The 14,454-nt window shown below is 35.7% G+C and overlaps 1 protein-coding gene across 1 annotated transcript; it reads right to left on the bottom strand.

Moving 5' to 3' along the window:
* Nucleotides 1-2,219: 2,219 nt before the first annotated feature.
* LOC141641641 (uncharacterized) lies at nucleotides 2,220-3,221 on the bottom strand. Its single transcript, XM_074450294.1, has one exon. It carries the CDS (start codon nucleotides 3,219-3,221, stop codon nucleotides 2,220-2,222), a length of 1,002 nt encoding a protein of 333 aa, XP_074306395.1.
* Between the last annotated feature and the right edge of the window lie 11,233 nt (nucleotides 3,222-14,454).

Genomic DNA, 14,454 nt, shown 5'->3' on the forward strand with positions numbered 1-14,454 from the left:
TAGATATGATATTTAATAGCTTTATTTTTTTGTGTATAAATCATCTGATTAATCGGGATTTGAGTCGGGTAGGATCATTAAAGTAGTAAAACTTTCATCATGAGTTTTAACATGACTGCATTCCCGGGACTTGAATCCGAGAGCTCTGATTAAATTATAACTATCCTTTACTGGTTGACCTAAATGCTCATGAGTTGATATAATATTTAATACGGAGTACTAAAAACGGCAAAAACTTTATTCAACAAATTAAAGCTCGACGCTTGCGATTTGTTGATTTTTTTTTTTACAAAGGTTTTATTGTACAGTTAGTATCATTTATTACTATCATGTCAAACTGTTTTACATTGTAACACGCAAAATTTAGAAGACACGATCTCACTAAATTTTTGAGAGACAATTCTTTCATGCCCCGTTAGATGTGTTTCGTTACTTTCGTATCCCGTTTATTATTGATTCTGATGAAAAAATTGAAATATGAAGATTTTCAAGAACATCAAAAAGAATAAATAAGACGATTTCATTTTCTTCGTGGAGGTTACAGTTAGAGAAATCACACAATTTTACGTGAGGGAAGACTATTTACACAATAAATTTCAAGAACATCAAATTTCATGAATAGTATCCTTGCATCCGGTCATTTCTTTACCATTTTCATTTTAGGGTGTCTCATACATTTGTTTACATTTATAATTTAATATATTAATCAAAAGTAAACAAATAATTGGGACGGAGGGAGTAATAATAATAATAATGATAAGATTATAGAGGGGAGATTGAATAAAGTAATTGTATTGCATAATAGTTGTCCGATTACATCAATATGGTGAGGTATTTATAATACCTCCCAACCTAATGAAATCCTAACCTTATTTGGCAACTCTAATGGTAACCGGGCCTAGTATAGGCCCAATCTCCTAATACCCTCCCGCAATCGTAAAGGCAGTAGGTAATACGAACTTTACGATTGGAGAAATACAAAGAAAATATAAAAAGAAAAAATGAAATCTTCAATCTTCATCTTTTTCGATCTTCATCAATCATCTTCATCTTCAAAAAAAGTGGTAAGATAAACGAGTATAAAGACTCGCTAGAAATTTCTTCGAACAAGAACGTTAAGTTTTTCGGACTTGTCGAAAATTGAGTTAATTTGCAGGAACCCTAATCGAACCTGACAAATATCAATAAAACGGAAAATTATCCGTCAATGTCAAGATTTGGAGAACGTTAAGCTTTTCGAACTCCAAACAAATAATTAAAGTACCACCTTAAACGAAGTAAAAGACGATTAATCAAATTTCAAAGGAAGTAAAAGACGATTAATCAAATTTCAAAGGAAAAGAAAGAAATTATTTCTTTATTTTTGGATCTGTTGTAACAATTTGTGGGATCAGCGATGATAGGCAATCATTTGAAGCTATCACTGCCGTAAATCATTTAGGGATAGACATTTTTTATTATTATTATTATTATTATTTAATTTGTGTTTTTGATTGAGTATCCTACCGGTGGGTGTGTAGTTTTCCGGCCACCCACCGGTAAAAATGCGGAAACGGTTTCTAGAGTCCTCAAGAAGAAACGGTTTCTAGAGTCCTCAAGAAAGAGGCTCTGATACCATGATAAGATTATAGAGGGGAGATTGCATAAAGTAATTGTATTGCATAATAGTTGTCCGATTACATCAATATGGTGCGGTATTTATAATACCTCCCAACCTAATGAAACCCTAACCCTATTTGGCAACCCTAATGGTAACCGGGCCTAGTATAGGCCCAATCTCCTAATAAATAATGATGATGATGACGACGATGATGATGGTTACCAGATTCACTATGAATACGTCCATACCGATTTGCAATTCGCTTTTACATTATGTGTGTTATGTGTATTTTTATTAAGCGACATGGTAGAATTCGTTTTTAACGATTCGTAATTTGTAGGGTACCAAACCGAATACAGTAACCCTGATCATAATAATAATAGAAGGAGTAGTAAAGCTTACAAAATATTTATGTACATTCCAACAGTAAATTAAGAACAATTAATGAACACTGAAGTTATATCCAATTATCCATGACAATGGTTAATCGGCTAATTAAACTACTAAAAACAGTATTAAACCACGCAAATAATCTTCATGCATTGTAGCTTTCTTTAATTATACCCTGTAAATATAAACCGCCTCCAACCCAACTCAATCCAAGACGACAAACGAACAATTAGACTTTGAATTGTTCCATTTCTAAATTATTAGCAGTTAAAGGAACATATTCACCACGATAAGTCTCAAGATGATCAGCCAAAGAAGACTTGTCAATATTCTGATGATGATAAGACTTGCACACAAAATAGAAGATTGTTTGAATAATCAACCCAAATAAGAAGAACAAAGTCAACCCTACCAAACATAAAACTCCAATTCCAATACTGGCCTTATTAATAACCTCAGCTCTTTCAAATGTATGTTCAATCCCTAAAAAGCAAAGGAAGAATACCAAAAAAATTGCGAATGAAATTCCTATTTTGCCCTTGATTAGGGTTTTGCTCTTCACCATTGCTTGTATACCATATGAGTTTTCCATGACAGAAATAACACAAGCCAGTTGCCATATAACACTTGTATAAACAAACCCGATTAGATATAAAACAAAGACGATTAATATAGTTACTAGTCCTGTTGAACTAATATCATTATGTTTATTATTCCAGAATAATATTAGCAATGTAATTAGTGTTATGCCAGAAATCAAGTTGTACGTGAAGATTATACCTAAACTCCATAAAAATGTGACCATGACCTTCATCCAAACCTTAGGAACAATACTCATAACCTTTTTGTACGAGATATCCTTAGCAGTGTAGATACAAGCGACCGTGTAAACGACAGCAGATGTAGAAAGTAGGGAAAACACAAGGGAGATTAATAGGTAAACGAGTTTAATGAGCCAAAGGGCGGTCAACTCGTAAGAGATTTTGTTGGATTTATCGTTAAAAGCGGGTGTACCAAGTTGCGTGGTGTCTAAGGTATCTTCATTTGTTATGATCTTTTGAGATAGGAAGGTGGAAAATCCATCATGTGCTAGGAAGATGATGGATAGAGGGAGGATTAAGGTAAGGGTAAGCTTAATAAAGATTTTCGAGTGTCGAAATGTGATGACTATGGCTTCCTTGCATATACCAAAGAAGCCTAAGAATTGGAGCTCTTCTTGTTCCATGTCCATGGTGTTTGATTGTGGTTTGAGAAGTTGATAGAAAATAGTGTGTGACAAGTTAATATATCAAAAGATGTAATAAAAGTTTAATTTGGCGTTTAAGACTTGGGCAATGACTTCATTATTGTTTGATTTTATATTATCTAGTCCTTTTTTGGAATTACTCAAAGACAAGAAACATTCTACAATAGACTATTTCATTTTGGCTATCTTATCTCGGTCAATTAGTTTATACCTTTTTAAATCAGGAATGAATGTCTTTTATGGGTGTGTTGATTTTTATGAACTTATGAATATGAACTTAGATGATGAATGATAAGAGTGACTTGAAATATTATTAAGTGAACTGTTATTACAATGTTATGATCATTGGGTATATATAGCAAACTATAACCGACTTAACTACACATCAACTATCTAACAACCTAATTGACTATACTTGTAACATTATATCTAACTAACTTGTGTTCTACTGTATTGTCCATAGCTCCCCTTCAAGCTGGACTTTCTGAAAACTAAAGTCCTAGCTTGAGAGAGAAGAATTTGTGCTGGTCTGCTCCTAAAGGTTTAGTCATTACATCAGCCAACTGCAACTTGGATTGTACATGATGTGTCTTTAAGAAACCCTCTTGCTGTTTATCTCGTACAAAATGACAATCTATGCTGAGATGCTTTGTTCTCTCATGAAACACTGGATTGAGAGAGATATGCTAAGCAGCTTTATTGTCACACATCAGAAGAATATGCTTAGGAACCTGTACTCTGAGATCAGCAAGGATTCTATCCAACCAGACCAATTCAGATGTAGTGTAGGACATAGATCTGTATTCTGATTCAGCTGAACTCTTGCTGACAGTAGGCTGTTTCTTTGTTTTCTAGGACACCAGTGCATTGCCAAGAAATATACAATAACCACTTAATGACTTACAACTGAAAGCACATTGCCCCCAATCCGCATCACTGTATGCAGTTAACCCTAAATCTGATGTTGAACTATAAAATAGTCCAGTGTTGATAGTAGTCTTTAGATACTTGACCACATGTAATGTTGTTGCCATGCGAGGTGTTCTGGGCTGATTGAGAAATTGGCTTAAATGTTGCACAACATATGAAATGTCTGGCCTAGACATATTAAGATAAAGCAGTCTCCCCACTAATCTTCTGTACTGATCAGGTTGCTCCAGTAACTCACCATCATCAATAGACAACTTTAAACCCCTTTGCATTGGAAAATTAGTCGTTGTGCAATTCTCTATCTGCAAATTGTAGATACCTCATCTCTGCACCTCCCGCAAGCCACCCGGTGATGATTGGGCCGCATGTTTGGTACACAGAATGATTTATGACAATTCATAAGTTTATCGTCAAGTGATAGCTCAAATACTTGTTTCTACCCCTTGGTCGTCATCTACGCGCCATTACTGTCATTTTGACACTAATTAGAGTTCATTTGGAGTCCGGGTCAAAAACCGCTTCATTTTCTAATAAACTGTTTTAAATGCCGAGTCGAAATGTTCCGGAATATTCCAGATATTTATTCCATAATTCAATTTTACTCTCTTTTGGCATAATATTTCCCGAAAATCTTATTTTAAGGAATAAGAAAGTCGAGATCTACCGCAATTCCATAAAAGAAACGCGTAAATCTTTCTTCCGCAGGAGGAAACCTCTGGGGAAAGGACGCAGTGGCTGCTGCGCCTCTTCCAAGGATCGCAGTGGCTGCTGCGCCTCCTCCCCAACTCTTTTCTGCGTATTTTCAGATCTTTTCGATATTTGTTTCCAAAGTTTCAGTCATTCCATAATTCCTCCGTGTGATTAGTATAAATAGGGACCTTCGTTCCTCATATTTCTCACGTGAGTGCCTGCCCTTCTCTTCTCCTTTTGCATTCTAAGACCGTGCTCTAAGCTTATTGACGTCTACGTGCTTGATCAATCGACCACGTAAGGTCGGATCCTTCTGAGTACCAGTCACGTTGCATGACCGACCAATTTGACCAACTACACTCAATTAATCAATCAATTTAATCTAAATCCTCTTACGAGGGCACTTTCTTCATACATTCGAGTCGAGCAACACTACAAGAAATCTTGTTTCGGGCGACTAAAAATGGTGACAGAAAAAAATAGTCGCCAAATTGGCGACTGAAAAAAAATTCGGGCGACTACTAGTTGTTGCTAATTTGGCGACTACCAAATTCCTCCAAATAATTGGACCTGGCGACTGATTTTCAGAACGGGCGACTGAAATCAGTCGCCAAATTGGCGACTACCCCTCTGTCAGTCGCCCAATCACTTATTATACACAACAACACGAGACTCTTTCTCCCCTCTCTCTTACTTTACTAAAACATAAACACACAAAATTCGTCCCAACCGCAACACCTATTCCGACCACCTAAGCCGACCACCACTCCGACCACTACTCCGACCACCATCACACCGACCACCTCGACGCCGGGAAGAAGAGTTGGTGCCTTATTTCGGTTCATCCTAAGCTATTTGAAGGTATAATTTCTTTCTTTGTTTTAAATTTCAATTACTTTGTTTAATTTTAGATTATTTTGTTATTGTAATTAGTATTAGGATGATTTGATATGTTTATATAAACATTTGTGTTGATTATTAGGTTTTTAAATGTAATTTAATTAGGTTTTGGTGAAATCGGGATTAATTTGTGATGATTGTAGTTATAGTAGTGTTGTTGATTTTGTTTAATATTAGTTTTGTTAGTTTTGTTAGTGTTGTTGATTTTGTTTATTGGTTATATTGGTTAGTGAATTAGTATAATGTTAGTAAGGTGGAAATTATTATATGTTAGTAATGTTGAATGTAGTAAGTTAGTATAAAGTTTGGTTTTTTAAAGGTAGTAAATTATTTTAATTAGTTTGATAAGGAGTATTCTTAAAAGTAGTAATAAATTAGTATGGTTAGTATAATTTTATTTAATTAGTATAATTTTAGTTAATCAGTATAATTTTAGTATAATTAGTATAAATTAGTATAATTTTAGTTGATTAGTATAATTTTGGTATAATATTAGTTAATTAGTATAATTTTAGTTAATTAGTATAGTTAATTAGTTTGTATGGATTATTGTTGAAGATGGTTCTATGTTTTATTGTTAAAATTATGGTTTATATATTATTTAGATTAAAATAAAGAGATTGGAACGTGGATGGATGTACGAAGAAAGAGTAGATAAGAAGAGACGTCCTACCGCTAGATTTATAAAGGAGGTTCGTGGATTTATTGAATTTGCTAAACAAAATGATGAATATGATTTGGTAGAAAATAAACTTAGATGTCCTTGTAGTAAATGCAAAAACGTGAAATATCTACATGACATAGAGATAGAAGAACATCTTTATACAAATGGGTTTTGTCCAAACTATTACAATTGGATTTCTCATGGAGAAGCATATTCTCCCGAACAACCTCAAATCCAACAAAATAAAAACCCATATAGAGATATGGTTGTTGATGCCTTGGAGTCTAATATTTTCAATAATGACGATCATCTTGCAATGAATGAAGAAGAACCACCAAATCCATAAGCAAAGGTCTTTTTTGACATGTTAAAAGCTTCTGAACAACCATTATATGAAGGGAGCAAAATATCATTGTTACAAGCCGCCTCTAGGATAGTAACCATGAAATGTGAGTTTAATATGCCATTTAATGTCGTTGATGCCATTGCTTCTTTGCTTGAGGATGCTCTCCCCGAAAATAATGTCATGACCCGAAGTTTCTACAATACCAAAAAAATAGTTAAAGGTCTTCAACTTCCGCATCAAAAGATTGATGCATGTCCCGAAGGATGTATACTCTTTTGGAAAGATGATGCTTTCCTTGCCAAGTGCAAGAAATGTCAAAGATATAGATATGAGACAAGGGAGGGAGATATTGTTTTGAGGGGAAAAAAGGCAACAAGGGTTGTAAGAGAGGTGGAAAGAGTAAGAAACCAATATCAATAAACCCGCCATTAATTTACTTTCCACTCGCTCCAAGACTTCAAAGAATGTATGCAACAAAAAATATTACCGAACAAATGAGATGGCACAAGGAAAATCTTCGTACTCCGGGAAAGATGTGTCATCCGAGTGATGGGGAGGAATGGAAGCGTTTTGATATGATCTATCCTGATTTTGCCGATGAACCTCGCAATGTGCGACTTGGTTTGTGTACAGATGAGTTTTCTCCATTCGATCAGTTTGGTAAACCTTATTCATGTTGGCCTGTAATGGTCACTCCATACAACTTACCACCTTGATTGTGCTTGAAAAAGCAATTTATCTTCCTGTCACTTATTATTCCCGGTCCAAAGAATCCAAAAAGTAATTTAGATGTTTATTTACAACCATTGGTGGAAGAGTTGAAACATTTGTGGGAAGTTAGTGTGGAAACATATGATGTGTCCAAAAAGCAAAATTTTCAACTAAGAGCTTCACTTTTATGGACAATAAATGATTTTCCCGCTTATGGAATGTTATCGGGTTGGTCTACTGCTGGACAAAAGGCATGTCCTTGTTGCATGGAAGAGAGTAAAGCATTTTATCTCCCTAATTACAAGAAAATAAGTTGGTTTGATTGTCATAGACACTTCTTATCGGAAAGACATGGACATAGGAGGAACAAGAAAGCTTTCTTAAAAGGTAAAGAGGTGCGTGACGATGCTCCGGATCGACTTCCGGGGGATGAGGTATGGGAGTTGATATGTGATTTTCCAACTACTGTTGATGGTACAGAAGAAGAGTTTAAAGAGTTGAAAAAAAATGGTTGGTTTAAAAGAAGCATTTTTTGGGACCTTCCGATCTTGGAAAACAATGTTAATTAGGCACAACTTGGATGTAATGCACATAGAGAAATTTTTTTTTGAGCTACTGATTCATACGATTATGGATGTAGAAGGAAAGTCATGTGATACTATTGCTGCAAGAAAAGATATAAAGAAATTTTGTGACCGTCCCAAATTGCACATTCGGAAAGACGGGTCAAAGCCAAAATCCATTTTTACTCTTGACAAAGCTCAAAGGAAGGTATTGTGTGAGTGGTTACGAAAGTTGAAGTTTCCAGATGGATATGCATCGGATTTTAAACGATGTGTTGATATGAAGAAGCTAAAGTTGCAAGGCTTGAAAAGCCATGATTGTCATGTCTTCATGGAACGATTATTACCCGTTGCTTTGAAATATCTTCTCCCGACTACCGTGTGGAATGCAATTGTTGAGATTAGTCAATTTTTTCGAGATTTATGTTCCTCCTCAATCTGCGTTGATGACATGATACGTCTCGAAGAGCAAATACCAGAAATATTGTGTAAACTTGAGATGATCTTACCTCCTACATTTTTTAATTCCATGGAGCATCTACCGGTTCACTTGCCTTATGAAGCCAAAGTTAGAGGACCCTCCAATATAGGTGGATGTATCCATTTGAAAGGTAATAAAAGTTAACTAGTATTATTGAAATTATAACTATTATTCTTTTATACACTTTAATTTTTTAACTTTATCAACTTTTAATTAAGCTCTATAATTATATTATAGGTTTCTTAAACACATGAAGAAAAAAATTGGTAACAAAACTCGGGTAGAAGGTTCTATATGCAATGCATATTTAACAGAAGAGATTGCAAATTTTTGCTCGCTTTACTTTGAAAAACATATAGAAACCAAGGCAAAATACTTGAACATTGACAAAGAGGATGAAATTGATGCAAGTTTACCCGAGTTTTTTCAAACTCATGATGATGAAGGTTGCTCAACAATTGAGGGAACAAGATATTTGGATGACAAAGAATATAATCGTGCTCACTTTTACGTTCTATCTAATTGTGAAATCTTAGAACCATATGAAATGCAGTTTGTGACTGATTTCATGAAAGAGCATCCTAATGTGAGGAGGGATGATGTTTGGAATAAACACGAGGAGCAATTTCCATCATGGTTTAAGAAGCATGTTATTGAGTTGAATATCGAAGATGATTTGATAAGGAGTTTAGCCTCTGGTCCTTCACGAATGGTTAGAACTTGGAATCGATACCTAGTTAATAGATTCAATTTTCATACATTCAAATATGGTAAAAATAAGGCTAGATGCAATTATGGTGTCACTATTTCTTCTCTTGATGGCAATGACTATTATGGTATAGTAGAGGAAATATTTGAGATGTGCTATAATGGGCGTGACCGTGCTTATAACACTGTCTTATTCAAGGTTGAATGGAAGGACAATTCTATAGCCGGAACAAGAGTACATGAACGTTACAAACTCGTAGAAGTGAATCATACTAGAACATATTCTAAGTATGACCCTTTTATATTCGCACATCAAGCTCATCAAGTGTATTTCTCTTCTTATCCATGCACGAGGAATGATAGAAATCAAAAGCAATGGTGGGCAGTCTTTAAGACAAAGACAAGATCAAAAATAGATACCTCTTTTTTCCAAAAAGAAGTAGTATCAAGTAGCACCATTTTGTCTCCAATTGAAGAAATCAGTTACGAGAATGGGAATGAAGAGGGTGAAGAGTTGGAAGATGAGGAAGAGGAGGAAGAGAATGGAGAAGATGTAGAGTTGGAGGAGTGGGAGGAGGAAATAGATAATGATAATGATGATGATGATGAAGAAGTTGATGATGATGATGATGATGAGGAGGAGGATGAAAATGAGGATGAGGATGAAACTGATGAAGAAGATGATGAGGATTAGTGTTAGTTATATTGGTAAATTTACTAACAACATTGTTTACTTTTATTTTATATTTTATTGCAATTATGTTTTTATTTTACTAACAACATTGTTTAATAATGTTTTTTTTTTTTGCAATTGTAGATGGCAGGAGGTCGCGCAGGACGAGGTAGACAGCGAGGTGGGGGTAGTCAGCGTCATAGTACGTCTTCTTTAGAGGAAGCGGACACGGAGATTGAGCAGCCGTCGGTCGAGGAATCGACCAATGATGACTCATCAGATCAGGGACCCGAGATTCAGTGGACTAATGATGGGAAGATGATACTTGATCCGGCTGGTCTTTGGTAAGATATATGTTACTCATATGTTCATTTCATATACTCCATTAAAGTTACAATATTCAGTCTTTATTTAATATAAACTCGTACTTGTATTTAACATATTGTATTTCAGGTTTAACTGCAGAACGGTTGTTAGTGGTTGTTCGGCAAGTACGAAACAGAAGATGACAGGGGATGTTCCTACTTGTTGGTCTGACGCTAAACCCCAACAAAAATAAGAATGGTTCAACATCTTTCGAGTATATTTTTGTATATATTTAATTTGTTAATTTATATCTAAATTTCAGTTAGTAATTTATACTAATAAAAACTTTTTATAGAAATCCTTTGATTGGCCGGCGGGATTGGAGCATATTGTCCGTGAAAGGTACAATCATATTTGTACTAAAAGATATAGAGATATCATCTATAAGACCGTGAGGAGGAAAAAGGAGCCCGAGCATTTGAAACGTGTGTATTATTTTATTAGTTTGATTACTTGTATTTAGTTATAATAAATTTACGTGACTATTTTATTTTTTCTAACACTATTTTGAATTTTAGGTGACGCATATGAAGGTCTAATGAAGAAACGTGAAACCCCGAAATTTAAGATCAAGTCAGAGCGAGGTTCACTCAACAAAAGAGGAGTAAAGAAAGAAGGCATTGTTGAGGCTACTCACTACGGGGGATCTCGTTCTTTCTTGGATCGTGTTTTGGGAGTAAGTATACATAACAACACCTTAGATTATTATTAAAAAAAATTTAACCGTGAAAATCATGAATTTATGCTTTGTTTGTTTTTAGAAGGGGAAGAGAAAAGGTAAGGTAGATATGACGGCTCCCGCGCTCTTTGCAGACACGCATAGCAAGGTTGATGATAAGGGTATTAGGCATTGGGCTAAGGCGAAAGATAAGGAATTACATGTAAGTTTCATTTAATTAGTCAATTTTCCTTGATAACATTATATATTATAGGTAAATTTTTCATGAAAAAATAACCTTTAATGATATTTGGTTTGACTTGTAGGAAGCTTATTTGCGTGAAAAAGAGAACACCCCCGATAGGCCCGATAATGATATTTGGTTTGACTTGGTTGAGGGGTACAAAAACGGCTCGGTGTATGGAACCGGAGAAGCTCATGGAGTTTTCTTCAAGGCGCCAAAAGCAAGGACTTCTTCAAAGTCCAAGTCTCTTACAAGCACAATTTGATGAAGAAAGGCGCCAAAATGCCGAAGAAAGGCGCCTAAACACCGAAAGGGATCAACAATGCGGGAAATGAAAGCAAAGTTCGACCAGATGCAAGCCTTCTTCAGTTCGTGCAACTCCGGTCCCCGTCCCCATTGGCAAGATCCTAATGATCCATCCGGAGGAGGTGGATTTGGCGCGGGTGCTTTTTTTCCTGTTGCTTGACTTATGTGCCCCTTTCCCAAAACTTAAGAACATGGTAGTGTTAGTTAGACTTGTAACGGATTTGGTTTGTTGAGGATTTGTTGGTAACTTGTTAACTTGGTTTATTCTCATTTTATATATGAGATTTGGTTATTGGTGTTCCATTTGTGTTGTGTTGTGAGTTTGGTTTGCTCAAGTTGGTGCTGTAGTAATAGAAATGCAGGTACGAGCAATGAAAAGGATAGGGTAGTATGAAAAACCGAATTTTCATACCAAAATTACAGTGGAATTGGCGACTGAAATGTAATTTTGGCGACTACTTTCAGTCGCCAAAACAGAGCGCCAAAAAAAAACCTCCTGATATGCCAGTGCCAAAGGCGACTGAAAGTAGTCGCCAAATTGGCGACTGAAAGTAGTCGCCAAATTGGCGACTGAAGGCAAAGTAGTCGCCAAATTGGCGATTGATAATCAAGAGTGGCGACTGATTTCAGTCGCCAATTTGGCGACTACTTTGCCTATCAGTCGCCAAATTGGCGACTACTTTCAGTCGCCAATTTGGCTATTTGGCGACTACTTTGTCAGTCGCCAATTTTAGCGACTGACTTCAGTCGCCCGATTTCCAATTGGCGACTAAGTGTTGCTACATTGCTCTGGCGACCAATTTCAGTCGCCATTTTCGTTTTAGCGACTGATTTCAGTCGCCAAACGTAGTCGCCCGAAACAGGATTTCTTGTAGTGCAATCACTAAACGTTAACTTAGTTAATCTCGTTTCGTCAAACAAGTCTGAGGGTGTTAATCTCATCTTTTATTATTGTATTTTATTATTGTACCAATTAATGTAAGGTTTACGTCAAAAATATGCTTAAGGACGATTTTTAAAAACCCTTTCATCAAATTGTTTTTAAGAATTAACTATAGGCAGACGTCGAGAAGAAATGCAGCAACTGTTGCGCCTCTTCGAAGAGTCGCAGCATCTCCTGCGCCTCTTCCTGAGGCTGTCGTAGTTCCTGCTTTTCTTCTTCTTCCTCGTCTCTCTGTTAATTCGTCTTCTTTTGTTTTCTTTTTTTCTTTTTTTTCTTCTTATTCATTCGTATATAATAATTATTCTTCATAATTTATCGCTTTAAATCCGACTTAAATCCCTTATAATCAATATTTAAGGGTTTTCGTCATTAAAACAAACCCGGATTTTGGAGATTCGATTTGTTCATGTTAAGTCTCTGGAATTTGACTTTGGTATATGCTTGCATCAGTTTATCACGTTTGTCTAATTCGTTTCCGTCTCTATAAGCAACCCTAATTAATTTGTAATTAGTCTTTAATTCGTTTCAATTCATTTTAACTCGTGTTTTAATCGCTTTTATGACGATTTCACATGTTAATAATATGCTAAATCACTTTCATCCGAGTCAAATATCAATAATCAATCGTTAAACACACCAACGAATATTAACAACACGCAGTTCTACCTTCACAAGCCAGAACTCACCTCAGGAACAGACGCAGTGACCACTGCGCCTCTTCCAATAAACGTAGCATTGCTGCGCCTGTTTCGGGTTGATTTCTGTCTCTGAACTTCCGTTCTTGCTTTGACTTAATTCTTTAGTTTACGTATTAATCGACTATTAACCGTAATATCACCTCTAATCTGTCCGTATTATCCTAATTTATTTTCTCTTGTTTTTCTCAAATTATCCGTCTTAAGTATATTTTTGACGTAAATCAATTAAATCATTGTAATTCATTTTAATTTTAATTATCTCAGCTTATTCATTGTATTGTATGGTTTATTTATTTGTTTTCACATGTAATTAATTCTAAACCTCAACTTCGACATTATTGGGTGCTAAATTACGTGTTAACCGACTTAGTTAATTCTCATATGCTAGGATCAAAACGTTGTTTGTTGCATTGCATGCATATAATCGACAACATATCGAGTACAAACGATTTCCCTAATCATTAGTAGAGGCCGCTATCGAGACGGGCGGGATTAGGTGTTCATTAAAAGGACTTCCTAATATGTACCATGACTCCTTACTCCGGATCTATGTGAACATCCGTGTTCATTGGCATCCACGAGAGTCATTCTAGACATAGAATGCTAAGGGTAACGAGTTCTTAGTGTCTATGTCATTACTTTGTGTCTTGACATGACACGAGGTATTCAAACGGTTTCCAAATTTCCACAATAAATTGATGTCGACTCCACAAATACAAACGCTTGTTTCCCAAGCGCCCCCGTAGGCCCCCCGTGTCCACACAAATCCTTTAAAATATCCAAGATATATTTTCTCTGGTTGATTAATAATCCTGTTTTGTTTCTTGATATCTCCAAACCCAAGAAGTATCCGATATGACCTAAGTCTTTAATGGTAAAGGCTGTGTGTAGCCCCTCCTTAACCTTCTTGATCTCTGTTTCTGAAGTTCCAGTGAGTAGAACATCATCAACATACACCAGGGCAACAATGAACACTTTACTGATTTCATTATATCTTTTAAATAAGGAATAATCATGCCTAGACTGCTCAAACCCCAGACTTTGCAAGTATTTAGTTAATTCTTTGTTCCATTATCTAGAGGCTTATTTAAGCCCATAGAGTGATCTCTTTAGCTTACAATAATGACCAGGTGGCACTGTATAACCTTCAGGTGCTCTCATATAAATATCTTCACCAAGGAAGCCATGTAGAAAAGCATTATTGATGTCCAACTGATGCAACTTCCCGTCCATAGCTACAGCTAATGCAAGTAGGGTTCTAACAATTGTGAACTTAGCCACAAGAGAAAAAGCGTGGGTATAATCTTTATCCTTAACCTGTGTAAACCCTTTTGTAA

The sequence above is a fragment of the Silene latifolia genome, chromosome 2 (genome assembly GCF_048544455.1).
Source record: "Silene latifolia isolate original U9 population chromosome 2, ASM4854445v1, whole genome shotgun sequence".
NCBI classification, from domain to species: domain Eukaryota; kingdom Viridiplantae; phylum Streptophyta; class Magnoliopsida; order Caryophyllales; family Caryophyllaceae; genus Silene; species Silene latifolia.

Bases quoted from the DNA above. Each gene is read 5' to 3' on its own strand.
- LOC141641641 (XM_074450294.1), bottom strand. From the start codon at position 3,221: ATGGACATGGAACAAGAAGAGCTCCAATTCTTAGGCTTCTTTGGTATA.